A 23,217-nucleotide genomic window follows, 5' to 3' on the forward strand; every position below is an offset into this window, starting at 1 on the left:
GGGCGGGCCTAGGGCAACGCTCAGATCCGCGGTTAAGCAGCGGCTGGGCCGGACGAGAAGACGGGGGTGGGCTGCTAAGCCAAGCCAAGCTGGAGCGGATGGGTCAGCCTCACTCCGAAGGGGAGGGAGGGATAGGAGGGAGGGAGGGAAGGCGGCCCCCTCCTCCTCCTTCTTCCTCTTTTTCTTCCTCCTCCCCCTCCCTCCTCTTCCTCCTCCTCCTTTCTCCTCTTCTTCTTCTTCCTCCTCCTTCCTCCCCCTTCTCTTCTTCCTCTTCCTCTTCCTCCTTCCTTCCTTCCTTCCTTCCTTCCTCTTCCTTCCTTCCTTCCTTCCTTCCTTCCTTCCTTCCTTCCTTCCTTCCTTCCTTCCTTCCTTCCTTCCTTCCTTCCTTCCTTCTCCTCCTCCTGCTGCGTTCTCCTCCTTCCTACTTTCGGAGCCACCGGGGGAGGTAGTCGGTGGGCAGGGAAAGGGGCTTGCCGGGCGGCGGGAGATCTCAAGGAGACGCCGGTTACTTGCGCTTCTTTCGGCCAGATCCGAGCGGCGCGCGTCTTTACGCGCGCGGGGGGAGGGAGCTTCTGGAGTGCGCCGTGGCTTTGGGGAGAAGCCCGTTTCCTAGTTTTCGCCCGACGGGCGGCTGAACAACGGACCGGCCCGCACTCAGGACGGTAGATGGCGGGGTGGCTGTTTAGGTTTTTCACCTGTTGGATCGAACGCCGCAGCTACTGCTGCATTCGGGCGACCCTCTAAATCGGTTGAGGTTTTTTTTTGTAAGCTGGATAACTTTTTAGTTTAGTTTAGTTTAGTTTAGTTTAGTTTAGTTTAGTTTAGTTTAGTTTAGTTTAGTTTAGTTTAGTTTAGTTTAGTTTAGTTTAGTTTAGTTTAGTTTTGTTTTGTTTTGTTTTGTTTTGTTTTGTTTTTGTTTTTGTTTGCCTGGGCGCGTTTCCTGGCCCCACCGCTGGCACGACTCAGCGTGTTTCGCAAGCAGGTGGATGAAGTAAGGGCATTGAAGGTGTTGCGTCAATCCAGTTGGGGTCCCACCCAAACCAAAGTGTTGCGCAGGGTGGATTGAGGAAGTTCAGCCTCTGGTGCTGGTGGAGAAGCTCCTGGGGATCTAGATTCAGATGCAGATTAACAGAGTTGGAAGGGACCTTGTAGGTCATCTAGTCCAATGCCTCCTCCCAAGCAGACCCTACACCATTTTTGACAGGTGACAGCCCAGTCTCTTCTTGAAAGTCTCCAGAGATGGAAGCTCCCACAACTTCTGAATGCAAGCGGTTCCCACTGGCGGATTAAGGCTCACCGGTGCCCTAACTATTCACTAAGGCTGCATTACTATTGCTATTAGTCTTCTCATCATTCCTATCACCCATCTCCTCCCACTTAAGACTGCAGGACTGTAAGTTTGTTGCTTGTATCCTTATGATATACTGATTCCTGACTGCTTATGACTATCTTTAAGTGTTGTACCTTATGATTCCTGACAAATGGATCTTGTCTTTTTATGTACACTGAGAGGATATGCACCAGAGACAAATTCCTTGTGTGGCCAATCACACTTGGCCAATAAAGAATTCTATTCTATTCTATTCTATTCTATTATATTCTATTCTATTCTATTCTATTCTATTCTAACCACTGAGAAATCTTGGTGCCCCCCTCTTTTGTACATACTGTACAAATCTTCATTGTTGTTGTTTTTTCTTTCTCAACTTTGTGGTGCCCCCTTGGGCCTGGTGTGCTTAGTTTGCTTAATGGTGAATACACCACTGGCTGTTCCATTGGTTGATTGTTCTCTCATTGTCAGAAAATTTCTCCTTATTTCCAGGTTGAATCTCTCCTTGTTCAGTTTCCATCTATTATTCCCTGTCTGGCCTTTGGGGGGGCTTTGGGAAATAGCTTGACCCCCTCTTCAGCCTTAGGAAGCCTTTTAAGAGTATGAGAGTGATGTTTTCATTAATCTCAAAGTTACCTATTGTTGCATCTTGGTTTCGACATACCCTTGAGATAAATCTGGCTGCAGTGGGGCCTACTTAATCCAACGCCCTGAATTGTTGGAGTCTCTCCATACCATTAATATGAATTTGGCATGGATAGTAAGACTGGTATCCTAGCTTATTCCTTCTCTATATTGTTGTTGTTTTGTTATCATTATTAATCATCACACAGTCAGCCAGGTGCTCAGACTGGGTTTGGCATTTTTGTCTACCTATCGTGTCCTTACCTGGGATGGGCAGATCAGGATTTGATAATTTTTTTTTTATTAGAATGTGCAGAAATGAATAGATTGACACCGGCTATCAAAGAGAAAGAACAAACTGATTATTATACCATTCGGGAATCCTTTTACCGATGGTTCGAGAATAGACATAAGAATTAACAGTAGAAGAAGTTGTGTGAAATATAGAAAATGTATTAATAGTTCATATAATTCATAGAGTTAAATAAGTCATGGTGAGGATTGTTACAGTATCAGACATTGAAGGCATTGGAAATTAAGCTAAGAATAGATTAAATAATGAATATGATTGTAAATTTTAATTGTTGGCACAAAATATTTGTACCCAGGCGACACATTGTGTAATGGGAAATGGATTGCTTATATTAAAATAAAATAAAAAATTTAAAAGCAAAAAAAAAAAAAGGATGTTAGATGGTGTTAACAGATGTCATCGCAGGAAGGAAGCTGTTCCAAGTAAAACCTTCTGCAATTGACTGATGGCAAAGTTGTCAATGACGATGGTGTTTAAGTGGTGCTCCAGCTGTTTTGGGATTGCACCCAAGTCACCTATTACTATTGGTACTACCCTTGCTTGCCTTTGCCACAGTCATTCTGTTTCTGTTTCTAGGTCTTTTGTTACCTTTTCCAGTTCTTTCTAGTCTATTCTGCTATCTCCAGGCTCTGTCACATTCACTACCCAGACTTTTTTGTCTTTCTTGTCGACAATTGTTAAGTTTGGAGCATTATGTGGCAGGTGCCCATCTATTTTTGAATTCTAAAGTCCCAGAAGCAATTGAACGTCTTCATTTTCAATGATTTTCTCTATTTTTATGGTCTCACCAGGTCTTGCTTACAGGCAAATGATATTTCTTGCAGATCTTCCAATGCACCATTGTTGCTACTTTGTCATGGCACTGCTTGTAGTCAGTTGGTATTGTTGTTATTATTGGTTGCACAGTCAGCCAGATGTTTATAGACTGGATTTGGCATTTTTAGCTACCTATCTGGTCAGGACCTGGGACAGACAAAAGTTGTTGTTTTGAAGGTATCGTTGCAGGTTGTAAGCTGTCCCAGTAAAGTTGTTTTTCTATGCTTCTTGTATTTGCTCTTTTATGAAAGTCAGGCTCTCCTGCTATCAATTTGTTTGACTCTTGACGGAAGCTGCATTGAAGACATTAATTAGATTCCTATCTATCATTATATAGCTATCTCTCTCTCTCTCTCTCTCTCTCTCTCTCTCTCTCTCTCTCTCTCTCTCTCTCTCTCTCTCTCTATCTATCTATCTATCTATCTATCTATCTATCTTGGAGAGTGGCTATTGGAGAGTGAATTGGATGGCTATATAATTTTTCTTAATAAATAAGCAATGGGGTTTAAGTCTGTGGAAGAAGCTGTCAGTCATGCTATGACCCTAAACTGAATCTAAACACAATTTGCAAATTGCAAAGATTCTGTTTGTGCAGCGAGTAAACCAAGCTGATCTTCAGAGCTGACTTTTTGTAATATTTCTTATCCTCACAAATGGTTCTTTAACCTCAAGTTCAATCAGACAAACACACAATCACATTCAGAATAGAATAGAATAAGGAATAGAATAGAAGAAGAGAAACGAATAGAAGAAGAGAAGAGAAGAGAAGAGAAGAGAAGAGAAGAGAAGAGAAGAGAAGAGAAGAAGAGAATAGAATAGAATTCTTTATTGGCCAAGTGTGGCTGGACACACAAGGAATTTGTCTTTGGTGCAAATGCTCTCAGTGTACATAAAGAAAAATAAAATACATTCATCAAGAATCATAAGATACAACACTTAGTGATAGTCATAGGTCACTAATAAGCAATCAAGTCATACTAGGAAACAAACAGAACAATATAAATTATAAAAATACAAGCAACATGGTTATTGTGATAAGTGGGAAGAGATAGGTAATAGGAAGGATGAGAAGAATAATAGTAATACAGTCTTAGTAGATAATTTGACAGTGTTGTGGGGATTAGTTGTTAAGCAGAGTGATGGCATTCAGGGAAAAAGTGTCCTTGTGTCCAGTTGTTCTGGTGTGCAGAGCCCTATAGAGTCATTTTGAGGGTAGAAGTTGAGACAATTTATGTCCAGGATGTGAGGAGTCTGTAGATATTTTCACAGAAGTTCATCTGTCTGATATTGCGGGAGGCTCAGACCCAAATGCCTTTTCATGCCATAGATGGACGGCTTTCTTTTTACTCTTCTCCCAAAGATCTGAGAGTCTTGCTGCAAGCATTCCCAAAATAACTGCAATTCCATCTTGGGAAAATGTAACCACTGGGTCCCTGTCTGCTACTCTAGGGGAAGGCAAACGCCAGAAATGAAGGATAAAAGCAGTGGTGGGATTCAGCCAGTTCGCACACTTTGGGAGAACCGGTTGTGAACTTTCGGAGCAGTTTGGTGAACTGGTTGTTGGAAGAAATCATTAGGGCAGAGAACTGGCTATTAAATTATTTGAATCCCACCACTGGATGAAAGATACCGTGAAGTGCATTCCTTCTAAGATCCCCGATGCAAAACCTTAACTATTGAAGACTGGGAAATTAATAATGGGGATCATATGTTTTATATTTTGTAAGACTCTCTATTTTATTATCCCCTCTGTTTTCCTTCCTTTCTACAGTCCCCAGCCTTGCTGACTTAGATGGCCTAAAGGACTCCCCTACTTATAAAGCCCAGCATGGATGCTCAGCCCGCAGTCCCGAGTTCGAGCTCTTTTGCTTACACCACTCAGACTGATTTTCCAGTCCCGGTGAAAAAGTTTTATCAGGGTGAACCTTTGGCTCTGGGGGTGAGTATGGAGATGAGTGGAATGATAGCTTCTCTCGCTTGGAGGATCCCAATGGTCCCTTATTCTGATGCAGTAAGAGCACAAGGATTCTTTGTTTAGGTACTGTACATATGAAAATTCTTGGACCATTTGTTATTCTGACCGGCTAACGTAACATCTAAAAACTATATAACCCCCTCCCCCTTAAGGGAAGGTAAATCTTGAGTCCCGTAGCATGAAGCCCAGAAAAAGAAAATCAAGACAAAAATCCCTTCTCTTTGTAGTTATCTTCCTTTTAAAAAAATGCTTATACTTATAAGGCAGTGCTTTACAGGCTTATCTAAGTGGTTTACAGAGTCAGCCTCTTGCCCCCAACAATCTGGGTCCTCGTTTTACTGACCTAGGAAGGATAGAAGGCTGAGTCCACTTTGAGCTGGTTAGAATCGAACTCCTGGAGTGAACAGTGAGTTAGCTTGCAGTACCTCATTGTAACCACTGCGCCATCATGGCTTATTCATATACATATACATGAAAGGTGGCTTGGTGGCTAAGACACTGAGCTTGTCAATCAGAAGGTCAGCAGTTCGGCGGTTCGAATCCCTAGCACTGCATAATGGAGTGAGCTCCCGTTACTTGTCCCAGCTTCTGCCAACCTAGCAGTTCGAAAGCACATAAAAATGCAAGTAGAAAAAAAAGTAGAAACCATCTTTGGTGGGAAGGTAATTGCGTTCTGTGCGCCTTCGGCGTTTAGTCATGCCAGCCACATGACCATGGAGATGTCTTTGGACAGTGCTGGCTCTTTGGCTTTGAAACGGAGATGCGCACTGCCCCCTAGAGTCAGGAATGACTAGGACATATGTGCGAAGGAAAGCTTTACCTTTATTTAGACCAATACCCATGCATATGAAAACGGGTTGAACATGAGAATCCCCGATGAGTCCCAACAAAGATGAAACTGATTGTGTAGTGCCTCCTACTGACCAGTAGCTAAGATGACATGAAAAATATGTTGTCCAAAGGTTATTGAACAATACTGTAGTGACCAGTTGCCAGTGCCAAGAGATGCTGGAAGATGTAGTTCAGGAACAATATCATTGAGCGTGGGAAGGTTGTAGCAGCCACAGGTGAATTGCATGTACAATTAGATATTCTATTTTAAAATACGGTATTACTTTACTAACATTCAAAGTTTTGGGGGAAGGGAGGGGGGAAAGAATATAAAATTTACGTAGGCTTTGGCATGCATCTTGTTTCCCTCCTGCTCTGTTGCTCTGGTTTGTGGCCTGTGAGTTGGGAGTGAAGGTGCTGGTTTTTTTTTTTTTTTTCACTTTGCAGATCACACAGATATTCATAGGAATCATACAAATTATTTTTGGGATGCTGATCAACATAATTAGCGAACATGAGATTTTCTACCTTATTGTATGGATGCCCTATTGGAGTGGAATCTTGGTAATTTTACATCTGGGGTGTCAAACTCAGTTTCATTGAGGGCTGCATCAGGGCTGTGGTTGACCTGGGGGGGGCAGCTGACTGAGTGGGTGTGGCCTACTGGGTGGTTGTGGCCTGATGCCACTCACTGGGCGTGCCTGAGAGCCAGGCAAGGAAGAATGGATGGAAACTGAACAAGAAGAGATTCAACCTGGAAATAAGGAGGAATTTTCTGACAGTGAGGACAATGAACCGATGGAATAGCTTGCCTTCAGAAGTTATGGGAGCTTCATCACTTGAGACTTTGAAGAAGAGACTGGACTGCCATCTGTCAAAAATGGTGTAGGGTCTCCTGCTTGGGTGGGAGTGGGGAGTTTGGCTGGATGACCTACAAGGTCCCTCCCAATTCTATTAAACCTGTTAGTGCTCTGTTGCACAACAAATTAATGAATGTACCTCCTGACTGTGACACCTTAAAGCAGCTGCATCTGCAACTAGAATAGGGAAAGCCGATTGGGTTTCAACACAAAAGATGACCAGAGAACAGCAGGCAGTGACAATAGACAATAGTTTAAGATGGAAGAGAGATGATGGGTCTACACTCTAAATCCAGTTCTCTGGGGATAGAGACATAGGGGTCCACTTCCTTTTCTTTTTCTTCCAGTACATCATCTCCGGATCCTTAGCTGTGGTAGCTGCTCGGAATCCCAGGATGCCTCTGGTAACTAATCTATTGGAGCAAAAGTAACAGTCATGGCTTAATCCAGGGGTGTCCAAACTCGGGAACTTTAAGACTTGTGGACTTCAACTCCCAGAATACAAGTCTTAAAATTCCCGAGTTTGGACACCCCTGGATTAATCAGAAACCCTCCAACTGTGAAATCCCAGCAATGAAAGATTGAGAAAGCCTCTCCTCTGAAGCCCATGGAGAGCTACAATCCATTGAGTTACCAATCAGGAGCTTTGGTGGATTTCTGACATTCCTGGATTGCATCACGATGGTTGTGATTTCTTGTTTAAGAGCCTCTCCCCCCAAATTCCTTTTTGGGAAGCTGTGGGCCTTTTGTGAATCTCTTTTTGTCCGATTTTGGCAAAGTGGTTCTGTGTCTCTATCTCTGGTTATGGAATAGTCTGATTAATTGAGGCACGTGTGGAAGTTGCCTCTGTTGAAGTTGTCTCTGTTCTTCCTCTCTTGTCTCTCTTGAAGTTGACTCTCTTTCTCTCTTGTCTCTCTTGAAGTTCACCCTCTTCTCTCTTGTCTGTCTTGAAATGGATTCTCTTCTTTCTCTCTTGTCTCTCTTGAAGTTGTCTTTCATCTTTCTCTCGTCTCTCTTAAAGTTCTCTCTTTTTTCTCTTATTTTGTTTGTCTCATGAAGTTGTATCTCTTCTATCTCTCTTCTCTCTTGTCTATCTTGAAGTTGACTCTCTTCTTTCTCTCTTGTCTCTCTTGAAGTTGTCTTTCGTCTTTCTCTCATCTCTCTTGTCTCTCTTAAAGTTCTCTCTTTTTTCTCTTATTTTGTTTGTCTCATGAAGTTGTATCTCTTCTATCTCTCTTCTCTCTTGTCTGTCTTGAAGTTGACTCTCTTCTTTCATGGCGGCTAATCTGCCATGCAAAAGAGTCTCCATCCAACCTGCGCTACTCAAGAGGAACAAGAAGGCTCAACGTTTCTGGCTTAAGCAAATCCAACACTGACACTCTTCTGTTCCCATCATCGTCTGAGAAATCTCAGTTGCATCATAGCCAGCGTGTGTGTGTGTGTGTGTGTGTGCGTGTGTGTGCACATTTGTGTGTGTCTTTGTCTGTATGCTTATTACTTCATTTTGTCTCCCCTAGGTACAAAGCATGGTGGCCATGAATGTGTTAAGTACTGTAGCAGCTGGATTGGGCCTGGCATCCCTGCTCGTCACCTTCAGTGTACTCTTTCCATTCGATTTGTCTTGGTATTGCCACAACCTTGAAATGGAAATTCAGGAAAAGTGTAATCCAATCCGGGTATGCCCTTTTATATAATAAGTATGTGACCGTCCCAAATCCATCCAGAACAAGTTGGTTTCAACAGGGGAGAGAAGGGGAAAGAAGTTAAAAGTGACCTCTAAGGGGGCATGTATCTCTTTGGAGAAGGCCTAAAAATACCCAAAAATTCCCAAATAGAGTTTTAACTACAGAAAGCTTTTATTAACATGGGATTTCTAGAATCTGGGCATTTTTCTTTAGCCAAGTCTTTCCAAAGGGATATATACCAGGGCTGTCCCCAGGGATGGCCATGGTTTCAAGGGGGCAGCTCTAACAGTACAGTCAAAGCTTTGCTAGATATTTATGTGTGGCACAGGAAAAAAAAACCTGGCCCAAGATAGTCTGATTGGGCTCTACCTGTGCATTGGGCCGTACAGTTACTTGGGCTACTTCCCATGTTATCTCATTGCTTGGAATGCTAAGATGCCCCTGATAATTAAACCATTGGAGAAATAAAAATGAAGGCCATGGCCGTAGCATCCCAAATGTTGGCCCATTCCCACAATGTCTATGGGGCTGCCAGAAAGAAGATGGGGGTCCACCTATTTTCCAAAGCGCCAGAAGGCAGGACAAGAAACAATGGATGGAGAGAAGCAACCTAGAACTAAGGAGGAATTTCCTGATCGTTAGAACAATCAATCAGTGGAACAGAAGTTGCCTCCAGACGTTGCAGGTGTTCCAACAGTAGAGGTTTTTTTAGAAGAGACCGGACAACCACTTGTCTGAAATAGCATAGGGTTTCCTGCTTGAGCAGGGGTTGGACTAGAAGATCTCCAAGGCCCCTTCCAACTCTTACTCTGTTTCTGGTTTGGACTTAAAAAGCCCTTCAATCCCCTTATGACCTAGGCAATAGATCTTCCCTATCACACCCAGGTCATCTTCCTTATTCTAGAATTGGAGATAAATATGCCTGTCTGGATGTATAAAAGTGGATATGTTACTTTTCTCTTTCATTGGTAGAATATTGGCAAAGGAATACTGATTGTTCTTACTCTGTTCACCGCCCTGGAGTTTTGTATCACCGTCTCAGTTGCGTCTTTTGGATGTAAGATGCTTTGCCGAGATTCCTTCCCTGAAAAAGTAAGATTTCCAAAGGCAGATGGGTAGTTCATCAAGGGAAATTGATTGAGAAACATGGATTTCTGATATTTGGTTGAAGGAATAGTTGGATTGGAAGGCATTATGTTGGATAGGATGACCTCTCTTTCTTGCCTTCTCTCCTCGGGCTAGTTTTCATATACAATGGTACCTTGGTACTTGACGTTAATTGGTTTCACGAGGTGCGATAGGTACTAAAAAGGACGAATCCCAAACAAACCATGTGACTTATCACCCTTTGTTTTGGATGGGAAGAACTTTCTGTCTGTCCCTTTTCATATGTCAGTGACTTTCCCAGCATGGCCGACTTCCTGCCTGTCCTCTGTGGTTTTCTCCCTCCTTTTGCAGTGACCTTCCCAGCATGGCCAACTTCCTGTCCGCACTCTGTGGTTTTCTCCCTCCTTTTGCAGTGACCTTCCCAGTATGGCTAACCTTCTGTCCATCCTCTGTGGTTGTCCCCCTTCTTTTGCAGCAGCCTTCCCAGCATGCTTCCCACTAACATGCTTTCTAGCTCCGTTCTCCTTTGCAGGACAAAAGAAGACTCGGGAGGCAAAGAATAGATGGGGGCATGGCCAGCCAGAGGTGGTATTTACCGACTCTCTGAACTATTCAAAATTTCCACTACTGGTTCGCCAGAACCGCTCAGAACTAGCTGAATACCACCTCTGTGTAAAGTCTTATTGGAAGCAGATAGAATCAGTCCAAAGGCTTTTGGAAAGCTCAGGAGTTCTGTTTTGAGCTGTGGAATGAGAATGTATGCACACAGACACACATAAAATGGTGCTAAAGCTTTTGTTATTTGTTTCTTTAGATTGTGGTCGTTTATCAGAATGAGTTTCCTGCCAGTGCCGAACAACGTCCTCCCCTCGACTGTAAACAGGAAGGAATTCAGTCCTGACTTGCTTTTCTTTCATAGCAGCTATTCTGGGATGCATTCAACTCCTGCATCTTGAAGCCTTACATTTTTTTAAAGGACGTTTTTTAATCAGGGGAACATAAAGGCTTTTAATGGAGAAAGCGATGGGCAAAGGATCATGTGTAAAAGATCTTGTCAATGTTCTTTGTTGCTGGTTGAAATATCTTTTTATCACTGGGTCGGCTGAGCTGTGGTGGCGCAGTGGTTAGAGTGCAGTACTGCAGGCTACTTCTACTGACTGCCGGCTGCCTGCAATTTGGCAGTTTGAATCTCACCAATGGTGAATCACCTCTGAAATTGTTGCCAAGAAAATATCATAGACTTGTCCAGTCAATCCAAACTATCAAAATTGACTCAAAGACCCCACCAAAACAAAAGAAAAAATAGGATTCTGGTTGACTTGGTGGTTTGATTTGGGGTTGACACATTGCTCCTACGTTGTGGGTGGCAGAGGAAATGGTATAGGACAGTGATGGCAAGCCTTTTTCTTATGGTGTGCCAAAATTGTGCGTGTGCCCACACAAATTCAATCCTCTCCGCCCATCTGCGCATGTGCACATGACTTCCCTAGGCTCCTGAGGTTTTCCTGAAGTTTGGGGAGGGTGAAAACGGCCTCCCCTGGGCCCCCGGAGGCCCTACGGAAGCCGGAAATGGATCATATCCGAACTTCCTGTTGGCCCGTTGGGGCTATTTTTCACCCACCTCAGCCTCTGGAGGATTTCCTGAAGCCTGCATTGGGTGAAAAGGGGCTTCCTCCGGCCCTCCGGGAGGCCGAAAATCAGCTGTCTGGCACGTGCATGCACGCCGGAGCTGACAACTGGCATGCCAACAACTATGACTCCGTCTGCCACCTGTGGCACGTGTGACATCGGTTCGCCATCACGGGCATAGGAGGAAGAGTCACTATTGAGAGAATGGTCAGCTAAAAGAGGACCAAGTCCAGGAGAGAAGCAAATGTCTTGGATGAGACCCCACCCCCTAGTTTGATGAAGACAAAGGGAGAGAAGGGGAAAACATTCAATCTTCTTAGATTGTCACTAAGGCTTTACAATAAGAGTACTGACCTACGTGACATTGAATTCTCAGCCTGATCTTCCTCGAAAGGGTTAAGATGTGCCTGTTTTCATTGCCTGAAGCAACCTTGGCAAATTTAAGAGCCTTGGATGGGGCATTCTGGGAGTTGAAGTCCACGAATCTTAAAATGGCCATGATTGGACACCTCTGGCATAAAGGTCAATGTCTGTATGGAGATACTGGAAGTTTCAACACTGGAAGTTTCTAAGAAGATGTTGGATAACCGTTTGTCTGAAGTGGTGTAGGGTTTCCGCCATAAGCAGGGGGCTGGACTAGAAGACCTCCAAGCTCCCTTCCAACTCTGTCTTTCTATTCTATTCATATTGGTGTGGATACCCACATCACATTTTCCATGCTTTGGGATATTACATCTGCACCCATCTCCCATGAAGGAAGCCAACTTCATAGAGTGTTAGGCGTGTCACTCCCCTTAAAAGCATCACACAAGCACACACGCACAAACAAACACACACACACACACGTTATATATGCACAGGCTGACATATTCACACATATAACAATTGTGCATTTCTTTCCTGCACTCCACAATGGAGAGACCACCCATGTGAGCGCAATCATTTATTGCTAAATCTACGGTCAGTGGCAGCTCCGGAAAACTTTTCCGGGTTTGAAGAGGGTCACAGAGGGATTTGAGAAATATGGCAGATGCTGTTCAACTTGTCCCAGGCTGGCATGGAGAAGCAGATCGCCTGCATTGGAAGCGGTTTCACCTGATGAAAAGAGACAACAGCAAAATAAGTAAGGGGCCATGGATCTAGTAATTATTTACATATCTATCTTCTTCTTCTTTTAACGACCCCATAATCCCTTTGCGGAGCGGAGTCCGGGCAACTTAATGGAACCAGCAGTGTTTTTATGGCCAGATGCCCTTCCTGTTGCCATAGCGGAGATTTGTTCAGCAGATATATTCTCAGTGTGCCCAGAGAGAGAAATATCTGCCTCTACCTAGGATAGAACTCACAGCCTCCTGATTGTGAGGCGACATCGCCACCTATAGGCCACTGCACCACTCCAATTATTTATATATTTATCCTACTAGCAAATAAAAGAGAAGGTCTGGCACTTACTTATTTAAGCAAGCAATCGCTTTTTGGTGTGGGAACCCCGATAACTGACTTATCCACTTGAAACAGCCAGCGACCTTGTTCACCGACATTGCTTGTCTTCTTAATATTGAGAATTTCAGCAGTTTGGGAACTAGGGATGTTGTAGTAATTTTCTTTGTCCCCACTGTCAAAGCCAGCCTGGTGAAGAGGTAGAGAAAGGGAAAGAATGACATCCTTTCTAATTAACACCCTAACAAACTTTCTCATTGAATTCCATCTTTGGGTATCGACCATAGAATGCAGCTTCTAAATGGGCAGAACTATTATGCGCTGTGTTAAGGGGAGCATAGAATCTCTATGCCACAATGTAAAAAAGATGTTGAGACCCTAGAAAAAGTGCAGAGAAGAGCAACAAAGATGACTAGGGGACTGGAGGCTAAAACATTTGAAGGATGGTTGCAGGAACTGGGTATGTCTAGTTTGATGAAAAGGAGGACTAGGCGAGACATGACAGCAGTCCAATATCTCTGAGGCTGCCACAAAGAAGAGGGAGTCAAGCTATTCTCCAAAGCACCTGAAGGCAGGACAAGAAGCAACAGATGTAAGGAAGCTACTCAAGAAGAGAAGCAACCTCGAACTAAGGAGAAATTTCCTGACAGTTAGAACAATTAATCAGTGGAAACAACTTGCCTCCAGAAGTTGTGAATGCTCCAACACTGGAAGTGTTTAAGAAGAGATTGTCTCTTCTTTTTGTCTGAAGTGGTGTAGGGTTTCATGCCTAAGCAGGGGTTGGACTAGAAGACCTCCAAGGTCCCTTCCAACTCTTTTATTCTATCACAGAAGGGAATTGTCCCACTCTACCCTGCTGTGGTTTTGGAATTGAAGGTCACTTTTTGTATCTGTCCATTTTGATTAAAGGAGGTTGCATTAAATGGGCAAACACAATCCTGCATTTCTTGTTGCACCTTCAAGCTATCCCAAAGCTACCTGAGCGGGGATTCCTCCAAGTCCTGTGTGGATATCTCCATCGTTTCCCGTTCCAGTGGTCCATTGTATATCAGCATAGTTCAGCATGATGAAGGATATTTCTCCATCCGTGGCCAAGACAGCTTGGAAAGTGTTGACCTGCAATTTAAAAAAAAAGGGTGTGTGTGTGGTATTTTAAGGCATGGCTATCCTTTCTTACCAAAGTTGTTTCTAAAGGAAAGTCACCTTGGAGTTGAATTCAAGTCCTAGTGATTTAGAATAGAACAGAATCACAGAATTATTCTGAGACTTAACTCTACTAGACTTTCTAGATCTGCAAACTTTTTTTTCCCTCAGGATGATAGAGGTGCCATCTAGTGACCACATTGAACTCTACATGTTGAAGATTATTTAGATGAGGAGACTCCCCCACCCAACCTCTGGGCTGTGACTCGCTACCGATCCTTGGCCCGTTTGGAATCATAGGTGTGCTCACTGTTCATGCAAACAGAGCTGTGTGTGCTTGTGCATGCGCCTACTTCTCACACAAACTGACAGCCTGGGTTCGAGACCCGAGAACTGTGCAATGGGGGTGAGCTCCCATTCCTTACCCCAGGTCCTACCCACCTAGCAGTCTGAAAGCATGCAAATGTGAGTAGATAAATAGGTACCCCTTTGGTGGGAAAGTAACAGCGGTGCACCTTTGGCATATAGCCAAGCTGGCCATATAACCACGCTGGCTCCTTCAGCTAAGAAACGGAGATGGGCACCATGCCCTCGAGTGGGACACGCCTGGACAGAGAAACCTTTACCTTTAATAGTTTTAAAATTAAATAAAATAAGAAGGAATGGAAGGGATAAAGGACTCAACCTATGAGTGTGATATAAGAAAAACAAAGGAGTTTATTCTGCTCATTTTTCTTTCATTCTCCGGGTCCCATATATGGTTTTTGGTAGAAAAACCTACATGCCTATGAACTGGACATTCTTCCAGCCAGGTGTATATTTTGTTAGTTTTTTTCCATTAGATTTATATACTTCCCTCCTTAGATTTGTATCCTGCATGTCTCCTTATCCTATATATACTATAGTATATATAGTTTATATACTATAGTACTATAATATACTATATATTCGGTGTCTGTAACGTAAGTGTCAAGTTTGCCACCTTCGGCTTGGCACCTCGTTGGCATCCTCCCATCAAAGGCTATTGGGGAGGTGGCATGGGGGGAGATGAAATGGGTAATAAACCTGCATTAGTATGTGCTGAGAAATAGAGAGGAGGGAGCTTGGCTAAGAACAGTGAAGCTCCGAACCAGTTTGTGCCTGCACTCAAGGCCACGCACCCTGGGAAGGAATGTGGATTATTCCAACGATCTCAGGGCTCTCAAAACACCAAGTGAATCTTCATTGGCTGAAAATGAAGTGGTCATGGGGGGGGGAGGATCGGGATGAGGGTAAAAAATTTGTATCCTTTTAGCGTGGGAGATTTAATTCTAGCCTGACTTTACTACAGTCAGCATCTTTTAATAAAAGAACCTATCACTTCTACCAAATGGAGTCGAGGGTCTTTCTTTCCTAAGGGATCAGACTGGGGCAGGTCTGACAGTATTGAGAGAGAAGGACAGTCTTAAAGTCATCCAGAGAGCTTCTATAGCTGAAGATGGACTTAAATCCGGGTCTTGGTGCTCCTTGTCCAACACTTTCACCTCTACCTCCATGGCTCTTGGACTGAGAGGGAAAGATTGACCTAAAGAAATCCAGTGAATTTCTGTGATGGGGTGTGGGGAAGGCTATAGTTCAGTACTTTTACCTATACACTACATTTACTTTCAATAAATAAACAGCAGTCTTCTGGAAAGCTCTAGATTGCCATTATTGTGTGAGACCTACCTTATCTGAAGCAGATCCATAGTAGCCTACTTTGTACCAGGTGGCGATAAACATCCACGTGGGTGTGAAAGAAATTTCAGGGTGGTACCGACTGAGGTCCGCAGCAAACCGACTAAGCAGCGCTGGGTCTTCTGTCTGTCTGGAGAAGATGCTCCCACTGACTCTATTGTCAACATCAGACCAAAATGGAGCAACAAAGGGTATTCCATTTTTCAGAGGGAACGCATAAGGAGTGTACTCTGAGACATACTTTCCAAAAGAGACAACCCCATTGTTGTTGACCTGGAGAAATATAAAGCAAGGTGGTAAGCCATGTTCATTTGACACGCTCAATATTATTATGAAATTAGGCATTTTTCTGGAATCTTAAAGACATTAAGATATAAACTAAGTAATGTGAGTTAACATAGGATGCTTTCTCTCTTTCTCTTACTCTCTCTCTCTCTATCATCTATCTCTCTATTTCTCTCTCTCTCTCTCTCTCTCTCTCTCTCTCTCTCTCTCTCTCTCTCATCTGTCTGTCTGTCTGTCTGTCTATCTATCTATCTATCTATCTATCTATCTATCTATCTATCTATCTATCTATCTATCATCTATCATCTATGTATCGTCAATTATGATCCATTTATCCACACAACTCTCTCTCTCTCTTTCTACACCCCCCCAAAGTTAACTAGATTTTTAGCAAACGAGGACAACACAGAAATCATGAAACTAGTATACGTTAATATCAGACACGAGGAACCCATGGGCCTCAAGATGCTGTAAAATTGTATTTCCCAACATTGTCGCTTTCAGTTGGACCTATTGGGACGTCGAGGCCAACACTGGGAGCCCCATAACTTTCTCACACTGATTTCAACTGTGCTCATGATTGGGTTTTTGAATGGCGACTGTAGCAGAGATGGTATTCAGCAGGTTCTGACCAGTTCTGGAGAACCAGTAGTGGACATTTTGAGTAGTTTGGAGAACCGATAAATACCACCTCTGACTGCCCTGCCTCCATCTATTCTCTGCCTCCTGAGTCCCAGATGATCGGGAGCAAAAGGGGATTTTGCAGTAACCTTCCCCTGCCACACCCACCAAGCCATGCCACACCCCCACTGGACTCTAGATTGCTTATATCCCATCCATTCATTCTCATAAAAGCATATTGTGTTTCCCCGAAAATAAGACAGGTTCTTATTTTCTTTTGACCCCCGAAATAAAGCACTTGGTCTTATGGTCAGGGAGGTCTTATTATTTTTGAGGTGCAGGAGGCGGTGAGCGTGGTCACCTCATGGCTGCTGCTATGTTGCAATATTTTCAGGGAGGGCTTATTTTTGGGGAGGGCTTATTTTAGTTCCTGCGCTCAAAAGCCCGATTGGGCTTATTATCCAGGGAGGTCTTATTTTCGGGGAAACAGGGTATTACTGGGAAAGTATTAGTTCTGCCTCTTGTCTACCCAGGAAGCTATTTTAGAAATGAAACCCATGGGGAGTTTGGTCATTCCCAACTAACTCTGCAAATGCTCCCTCTCTTCCCTCTCCAGAGATGCATACAGAAATTACGCATTAAGGCCATATTGAGAGTCAGGGGGTGGGTGGACAAGCTGAGTTGAGTAGCCCATTTCTTAGCTTCTATAAAGAAATAGGAGGTTTACATCTGGCAGATATTACATACAAAAAGGGAGTTGTATTTCTTGCCGTAGAAGGAGAACGGCTTTCGGATGGAGATCTCTGGAGAATTCCCATCATCAGCTACAGGATTTTCTGAGTCACCTTGGGTTTTCCCATAAGGATAGAGCAACGATGCTAGAAAAAGGGAGAACATCAATGGTTTACAAAAGCAGTTATGTTCAGACCTTGGCATTTCGCCTCCCCTTCCGAACAGCTGTCTGGAACATCGATTTCTACAGATGTTGCTCATTCTAAATTCCCTTCCTGCCTCCACCTGTGTTGGATCCTGTTCTTCAAAAAACCATCTTTGGTTTTGGGATTTTCAACCCTTAGCTGATTGTTCTGTTGATGGCCTATAGCAGGAATGGCTAACCTTTTTGTCGTCATGTGCCAAAAGCAGGTGTACGTGCATGCAACAGTGGCCACCTGCACACATGCAATGTGTGCATGTCCCCACATGCCCCACCCAGTACACATGCATGTGCAACCCCTACACTCCCTCCCCCCCCACGCAGGCCCGCATGACCCCCTGTGCCCTGTTTTGAGCCTAGTAGGCCTCTGCGCACCACCTGTGCATGCCATCAATTCACCATCATGGGTCTTTCCTACTTGAGCAGGGGGTTGGACTAGATGACCTCCAAGGTCCCTTCCAACTCTGTCACTCTGTTCAATGGGAACAAAAAGTGTGCTTTTGCAACTCGCTACCCAAAATGTTAAAAAAGCAATGTCATTCAGGTTCATTTAGATTCTGCATCTGTTTTGGCAGGTTTGAAATTGGTATGTTGTTCTAAAATTTCCTGATCAACCTGATTTCTCATCCACCGCTAACCTGTATTGCACCCAAAGATGGATTCTGTTTATATCTTTCGGGTTCTTATTTCCAACGGATATGACTTTATTCCACTGGGTAGTATCTACCCACAGATTTCTATTCATGAATGGCTAGCTCATGCTTGCTCTTGGCAGTAACTGGTGAATTTATAGTTTAATTTGGGGAATGACCGATAGGGGCCAGTAGAAATTTGTTATTAGTATAAGAGCAGCAGGTCTCCAACATTTTGCACAGAACATTCTATGATTTTCAAACATTTTTTTTTTTGCATTTTAAAGATTGATTACCAATATTCAACTGCAATCTCATCTGAGCTCTGCTTACAAAAGTACTGATGGAATTGATGGGAGTTTAGAATTTTGCCAGGTGATCCCATCACAAACCGACTATGATCATAAAGAAGGAGAAATTTCCAGACAGTGAGAACAATTAATCAGTGGAACAGAAGTTGCCTCCAGACGTTGTGAATGTGACAACACTGGAAGTTTTTAAGAAGATTTTGGGTAACCATTTGTCTGAAGTGGTGTAGGATTTCCTACCTAAGCAGGGGGCTGGATTAGAAGACCCCCAAGGCAGGGGTGGGTTGCTTAAGCAAATAGTTTATTTTTATTTTTCCCCTTTCAAATTTATTCCTAGATATACATTCTTATAATTACTATTTAACATTTATCTATTCATCATTAATTTCTCTCTCTCTCTCTCTCTCTCTCTCTCTCTCTCTCTCTCTCTCTCTCTCTCTCTCTCTCTCTCTCTCTCTCCCTATCTATCTATCTATCTATCTATCTATCTATCTATCTATCTATCTATCATCTATCTATCTATCTATCATCTATATCTATATCTATATCTATATCTATATCTATATCTATATCTATTTATCTATCTATCTATCTATCTATCTATCTATCTATCTATCTATCTATTTATCTATCTATCTATATACTGTATATAGATAGATAGATATAGAGATAGCGAGATAGATAGATATACAGTAGATAGATAGATAGATGATAGATAGATGATAGATAGATAGATAGATAGATAGATAGATAGATAGATAGATAGATAGATAGATCAGCTTGGATCACTTTCTTGCCACCCTGTGCTTTCATTTTATTTTGCAACAACCTTACTCCTTCTATCTTCTCAACCTCCCTTCTCTGCTTTCTTCTTTGCTCCTCTCCTTCCACCTTTCTTCATCCCCTCTCTTTCCCCTCTCCTCCTCCCTTCTCCTCTTTCTTACCCTCTCTCCTACTCCTAATTCCGCACCCTTACTTTCTTTGCTTTACCCTATCTTCTTTTACGGCAGTGGTGGATTGCAGTTGGCACTGCTGCCGGTTCGCTTTGTGTGTGTGCAGTTGTCTTTAAATTGTTTTGTGCATGCGCAGAACATAAAAAATTAGTAAAAAATATACTGGCAACGGCATCACCGACTGGGAAACCGATTCAGGGACGTGGCCAGCCTGGGTCACTGCTGGTTCGGGCAACAAACGTGGCCAGCCTGGGTCACTGCTGGTTCGGGCAACAAAGGACAAAATACCACTACCGATTCTCCTGAACCGGTGCGAACTAGTAGCAACCCACCTCTGCTCCGAGGTCCCTTCCAACTTGGTTATTCTATTCTATTCTATTCTATTCTATTCTATTCTATTCTATTCTATTCTATTCTAAGTTTGTTCTTGCACTCAGATGGGTGTGAGAAGAATTCTCTTGAGACTTTGCCATCCAGTACAGCAGGTCTAGGAAGAAACATCTAGGGCTAGGCATACACAAAGGTGTAAGGCTGCCTTCTCTAACTTGAATGTCCTCTGAAGGTGTAAACTTCCAACTCCTAGAATTCGCCCAACAGCTGCTGCTGTGAGACTTCTGGCAGGTGTAGTCCGAACACCTGGAGAACATGTTGGGGGCAAGGTTGATCTGGAACGGGGGAGATTATTTTTGGATGACGCTAACTGTGATCCTTGTCCTGGGATCAATGTCCACTCCACCATTTTACTTTGCTATTGTCTCAACATAGCATTGTCTTTGCCCCAGAAAACACCCTAGTTAGATTGATGGATTCAACTAAAACTTACTATTTGGGCTTGCAGCCAGACAAGGCAATGCTGATCCTAAAAGAAAAAAGAAAAGAAACAAAAATGCAATCAGATCTGGAGTATTTTTATTCCTGTATGTAAACCCAGATACATGCATACATTCCTTATTCAGTAATTTTAATTAAAATGGGGATGAACACGACTGAAAAACCACTTAGATTCAAAAGTAGAAGATAGAAACACAGAGACATTATTCCGGAGGTCTAAAGATCTGTTGTGCAATGTCAAAGGAAGAACTCAAAACACAGAAAGTGGAATAATTTTTAGATGAGCTTGTACATTTTTGACATGTGAGTTCCTCTTGGACATAATCTTCTTAAAAAGGAATTGTGCTGACGGCGGTACTTTCTATAACACTCCCATAGTCAGAAAGAGCGCCATCAAGTCCACCCATCCTATGTAGCTATGCCCTGATCTCTGCTAAAACCTCCTTGTAGTCACCAAACCTAAAGTAGCATCCTTCAGATGGAAACTGGCCAAGGAGCGATTCAACCTAGAAATAAGGAGAAACTTTCTGACAGTGAGAACAATCAACCCATGGACAGAAGTTGCCTTCGGAAGTTGTGGGAGCTTCATCACTGGAGGCTTTCAGGAAGAGATTGGACTGCTATTTGTCAGAATTTGTGTAGGGTCTCCTGCTTGGACTAGAGATCTACAAGGTCCCTTCCATCTCTGTAAACCTAAACCTAAATCTAAACCCAAACCCAAACCCAAACCTAAACCTAAACCTAAACAATTTAAATTTGATGAATGCCTTCAGGTTTCCTTCTCCAAGTGACCTCTGGACATATTATTATTCCCCAAATGAGTAGCCAGCATGGCCAAGAAATGGCTGGCAAATTCTCCAAGCTATCTAGAAAATGCCAGAATGGCAGAAGGATATTTCAGAGGATTAAGTTGCCTGTCCTTTGCAATAAGAATAATCTACTTCTTTATTAGATCCGTAGGAATGTTAGACTACACTAAAACTGAACTCACCAATTGGTGATCCAGGAAGTTACAAGAATTCAGCTTTTATCTGGAGGGGGACCAGTTCATTATGTTATGACATCATATAGATCAGTGGTACCTTTTTTTGGCCATGCCCCACCTAAGCATCTCTGAAATCCTGATGCCCCCCCCCCGTGACATATAATTCTTAATTTGCTCAAAAGTGAACTCTACTCATGCGGGGGAAACCTAAAAGGCCATTAACTTAGTTTAAACAAGGTTCAAATTGCCCCCCTTAAAAATCAAATTGCCACCCCTGTGGGACCTGGACTCCAGATTGGGAACCACTGATATGGATTGTTGAAGCCTTGTATGTTAAGATGGCCATAGTATTTTATAACTTAGGCTGAGTGTTGGCAACCTGGTCACCTAGCCATATTTGTTCTTTCCATTCTATTGCGTTCCCCTGTATTAAAACTTAAAAACAGTGTTAAGTCTTGCATTCGCTTATTAAGGTGTTTAGTCCAATTAAGAACCCATTCTTATTTTTTTATTAACTATATTATACAGTTGTCCATTTTTAACCCTTCTTCTTGTAGGTTAAAAGTCACTTAGGGTCTCTTGGGTTTAAACCGAGATGCTTTCATTTTAGATCTCTCGCTTTGATGAACATACAGTAAAATACAACAATGAACTGCCTTATTCAGTATGAATTGGTAGACAGATGGAAGTTTTAACGTATGTACAATGCTTTTTGCCTCTGTAAGATAGCACGGTGGACTACTATTACCACACAACTTGTTCTGAAATCTAGCTTCCTTTTCAGGAATTGAAATTAGGCTCAATCTGCCATTTGCGGGAGAAAAACAACCCCAACTTTTAAGCTCTTCACTTACCTGCTGCTAGTAGTAGGAAAATATAAAGCCTCTCCATTGTGCTCCTTTTTTTGATTGAATGAATGTGTGCAAGGTTGTTGCAGTAACCAGTGATGCCTTCGTTTTCTTGTACGGTAAGAAAAGCCAATCTCTCTCTCTCTCTACATTTATATATATAAATATTTCCACACACAAAGGCCCACATATGTATCTGACACACCTAGGTTTACAAAGGCAACAAATGTTTGCCACAAAAGGGACCTTAAACCAAACAAAAATTCTGTGGAACATTTCAATCCATTGTATGAATTTCCCCATCCTTTGTGAGAAGCAGTCAACACCAGGACTGACCAGCTTCCTGGGTTACGTGACGGGAGAAGGAAGAAATGTTCACAGCTATTAAATATTGAAAAACAAATTTGTTCCGGGTATTGTTGGGCTCTGAATGCCACAAGAAAGTGCACCTCAGTGGTCAATTTCAAAAAGCTAACCAGGGTCAGACCTGACTTAATCCTTGAATGGAAGGCCACCAGAAAGTCCTAGGACTACAGGTTAAGGGGGTGGGGGAGGAAGGAAAAATACAGGCTACCTTAGGAAATGTCTCATTCCAATGCTATTGGTCTGCCCCACTTGCTCTGCTAAAAGGGGCATGCTGTGGACCCTGTTGGCCAAGGAAATTAGGGTGGCGGGGTACAGGAGGAGAGCTTTTTCTGGGGTGGCCTCCATCCTTTGGAACAACATGCCAGTCAAGGTGAGATTCACCCTCTCCCCAGCCTTCTGAAAGGGCCTGGAAAATTGGAAGAATAATAATATACCAACAGAGGGGAATGTTATAGTGAAAGTGTTAGAGTGTGCAGAGAAATTTACAAAAGAAATAAAGGAAAAGGAGGAAACAGAATATTATATGGTATGGAACGAGTGGTACAAATGGCTAGAGGACAGGTGTAAAGCTTAAGGAAAGACTAAATGAAGAAGACCCAGGAGTTAGAAATTAGCAATGGATATGTAGAGATGAACAAACATGTATAAATGGAATGACGGATTGTAAATTAAGGAATGTTTATAATAGTATCATACATATAGACAAAGAGAAACTGAAATAAGGGGAGGGGGAATACATTTACAATGGATGGATGTATACCGAGGTGGAAATGTTGTACAGAAGGAAATTGCAAAACATATTTTTCGTCTTTTTTTAAATTAAAAAAACAACTGTTTAATAGAAAGGGCCTGGAAACTTGGCTCTGCTGATTGGCTAGTAGTCCCGATGGGGTTGTCCCCACTCTGGAGGTGGTTGGTGGACTATGAAGATCCCAACTCCATCCCACTTGTATATTGGTTCCTTATCTAGTTTTCTGTTACATTC

At 42.8% G+C, this 23,217-nt stretch overlaps 2 protein-coding genes across 6 annotated transcripts; one reads left to right on the forward strand and one right to left on the reverse strand.

The window, feature by feature from the left end:
* The first annotated feature begins 2 nt into the window (after positions 1-2).
* Positions 3-10,621, forward strand: LOC309396718 (membrane-spanning 4-domains subfamily A member 15-like). Of its 5 annotated transcripts, none has more exons than XM_081962090.1 (7): positions 3-102; positions 4,855-5,022; positions 6,337-6,453; positions 7,097-7,153; positions 8,267-8,425; positions 9,407-9,526; positions 10,356-10,621. In XM_081962090.1, exons 2-7 carry the CDS (start codon positions 4,912-4,914, stop codon positions 10,440-10,442), a joined length of 651 nt encoding a protein of 216 aa, XP_081818216.1. In that variant the 5' UTR covers positions 3-102; positions 4,855-4,911; the 3' UTR covers positions 10,443-10,621. The 5 variants fall into 5 exon arrangements, with proteins under 5 accessions (XP_081818216.1, XP_081818220.1, XP_081818218.1 ...); XM_081962092.1 differs by lacking the exon at positions 3-102 and adding an exon at positions 462-991; XM_081962091.1 differs by lacking the exon at positions 3-102 and adding an exon at positions 1,026-1,393.
* Positions 10,622-10,760: 139 nt separating this feature from the next.
* LOC309396715 (sushi, nidogen and EGF-like domain-containing protein 1) lies at positions 10,761-23,186 on the reverse strand. The gene is made up of 7 exons (XM_081962087.1): positions 21,873-23,186; positions 20,026-20,061; positions 17,123-17,253; positions 15,461-15,742; positions 13,589-13,726; positions 12,623-12,799; positions 10,761-12,265 (listed from the first exon to the last, which is right to left on the reverse strand). Exons 1-6 carry the CDS (start codon positions 22,054-22,056, stop codon positions 12,623-12,625), a joined length of 948 nt encoding a protein of 315 aa, XP_081818213.1. The 5' UTR covers positions 22,057-23,186; the 3' UTR covers positions 10,761-12,265.
* Between the last annotated feature and the right edge of the window lie 31 nt (positions 23,187-23,217).

Source organism: Natrix helvetica (genome assembly GCF_964273705.1).
Source record: "Natrix helvetica genome assembly, chromosome: 9".
NCBI classification, from domain to species: Eukaryota; Metazoa; Chordata; class Lepidosauria; order Squamata; family Natricidae; genus Natrix; species Natrix helvetica.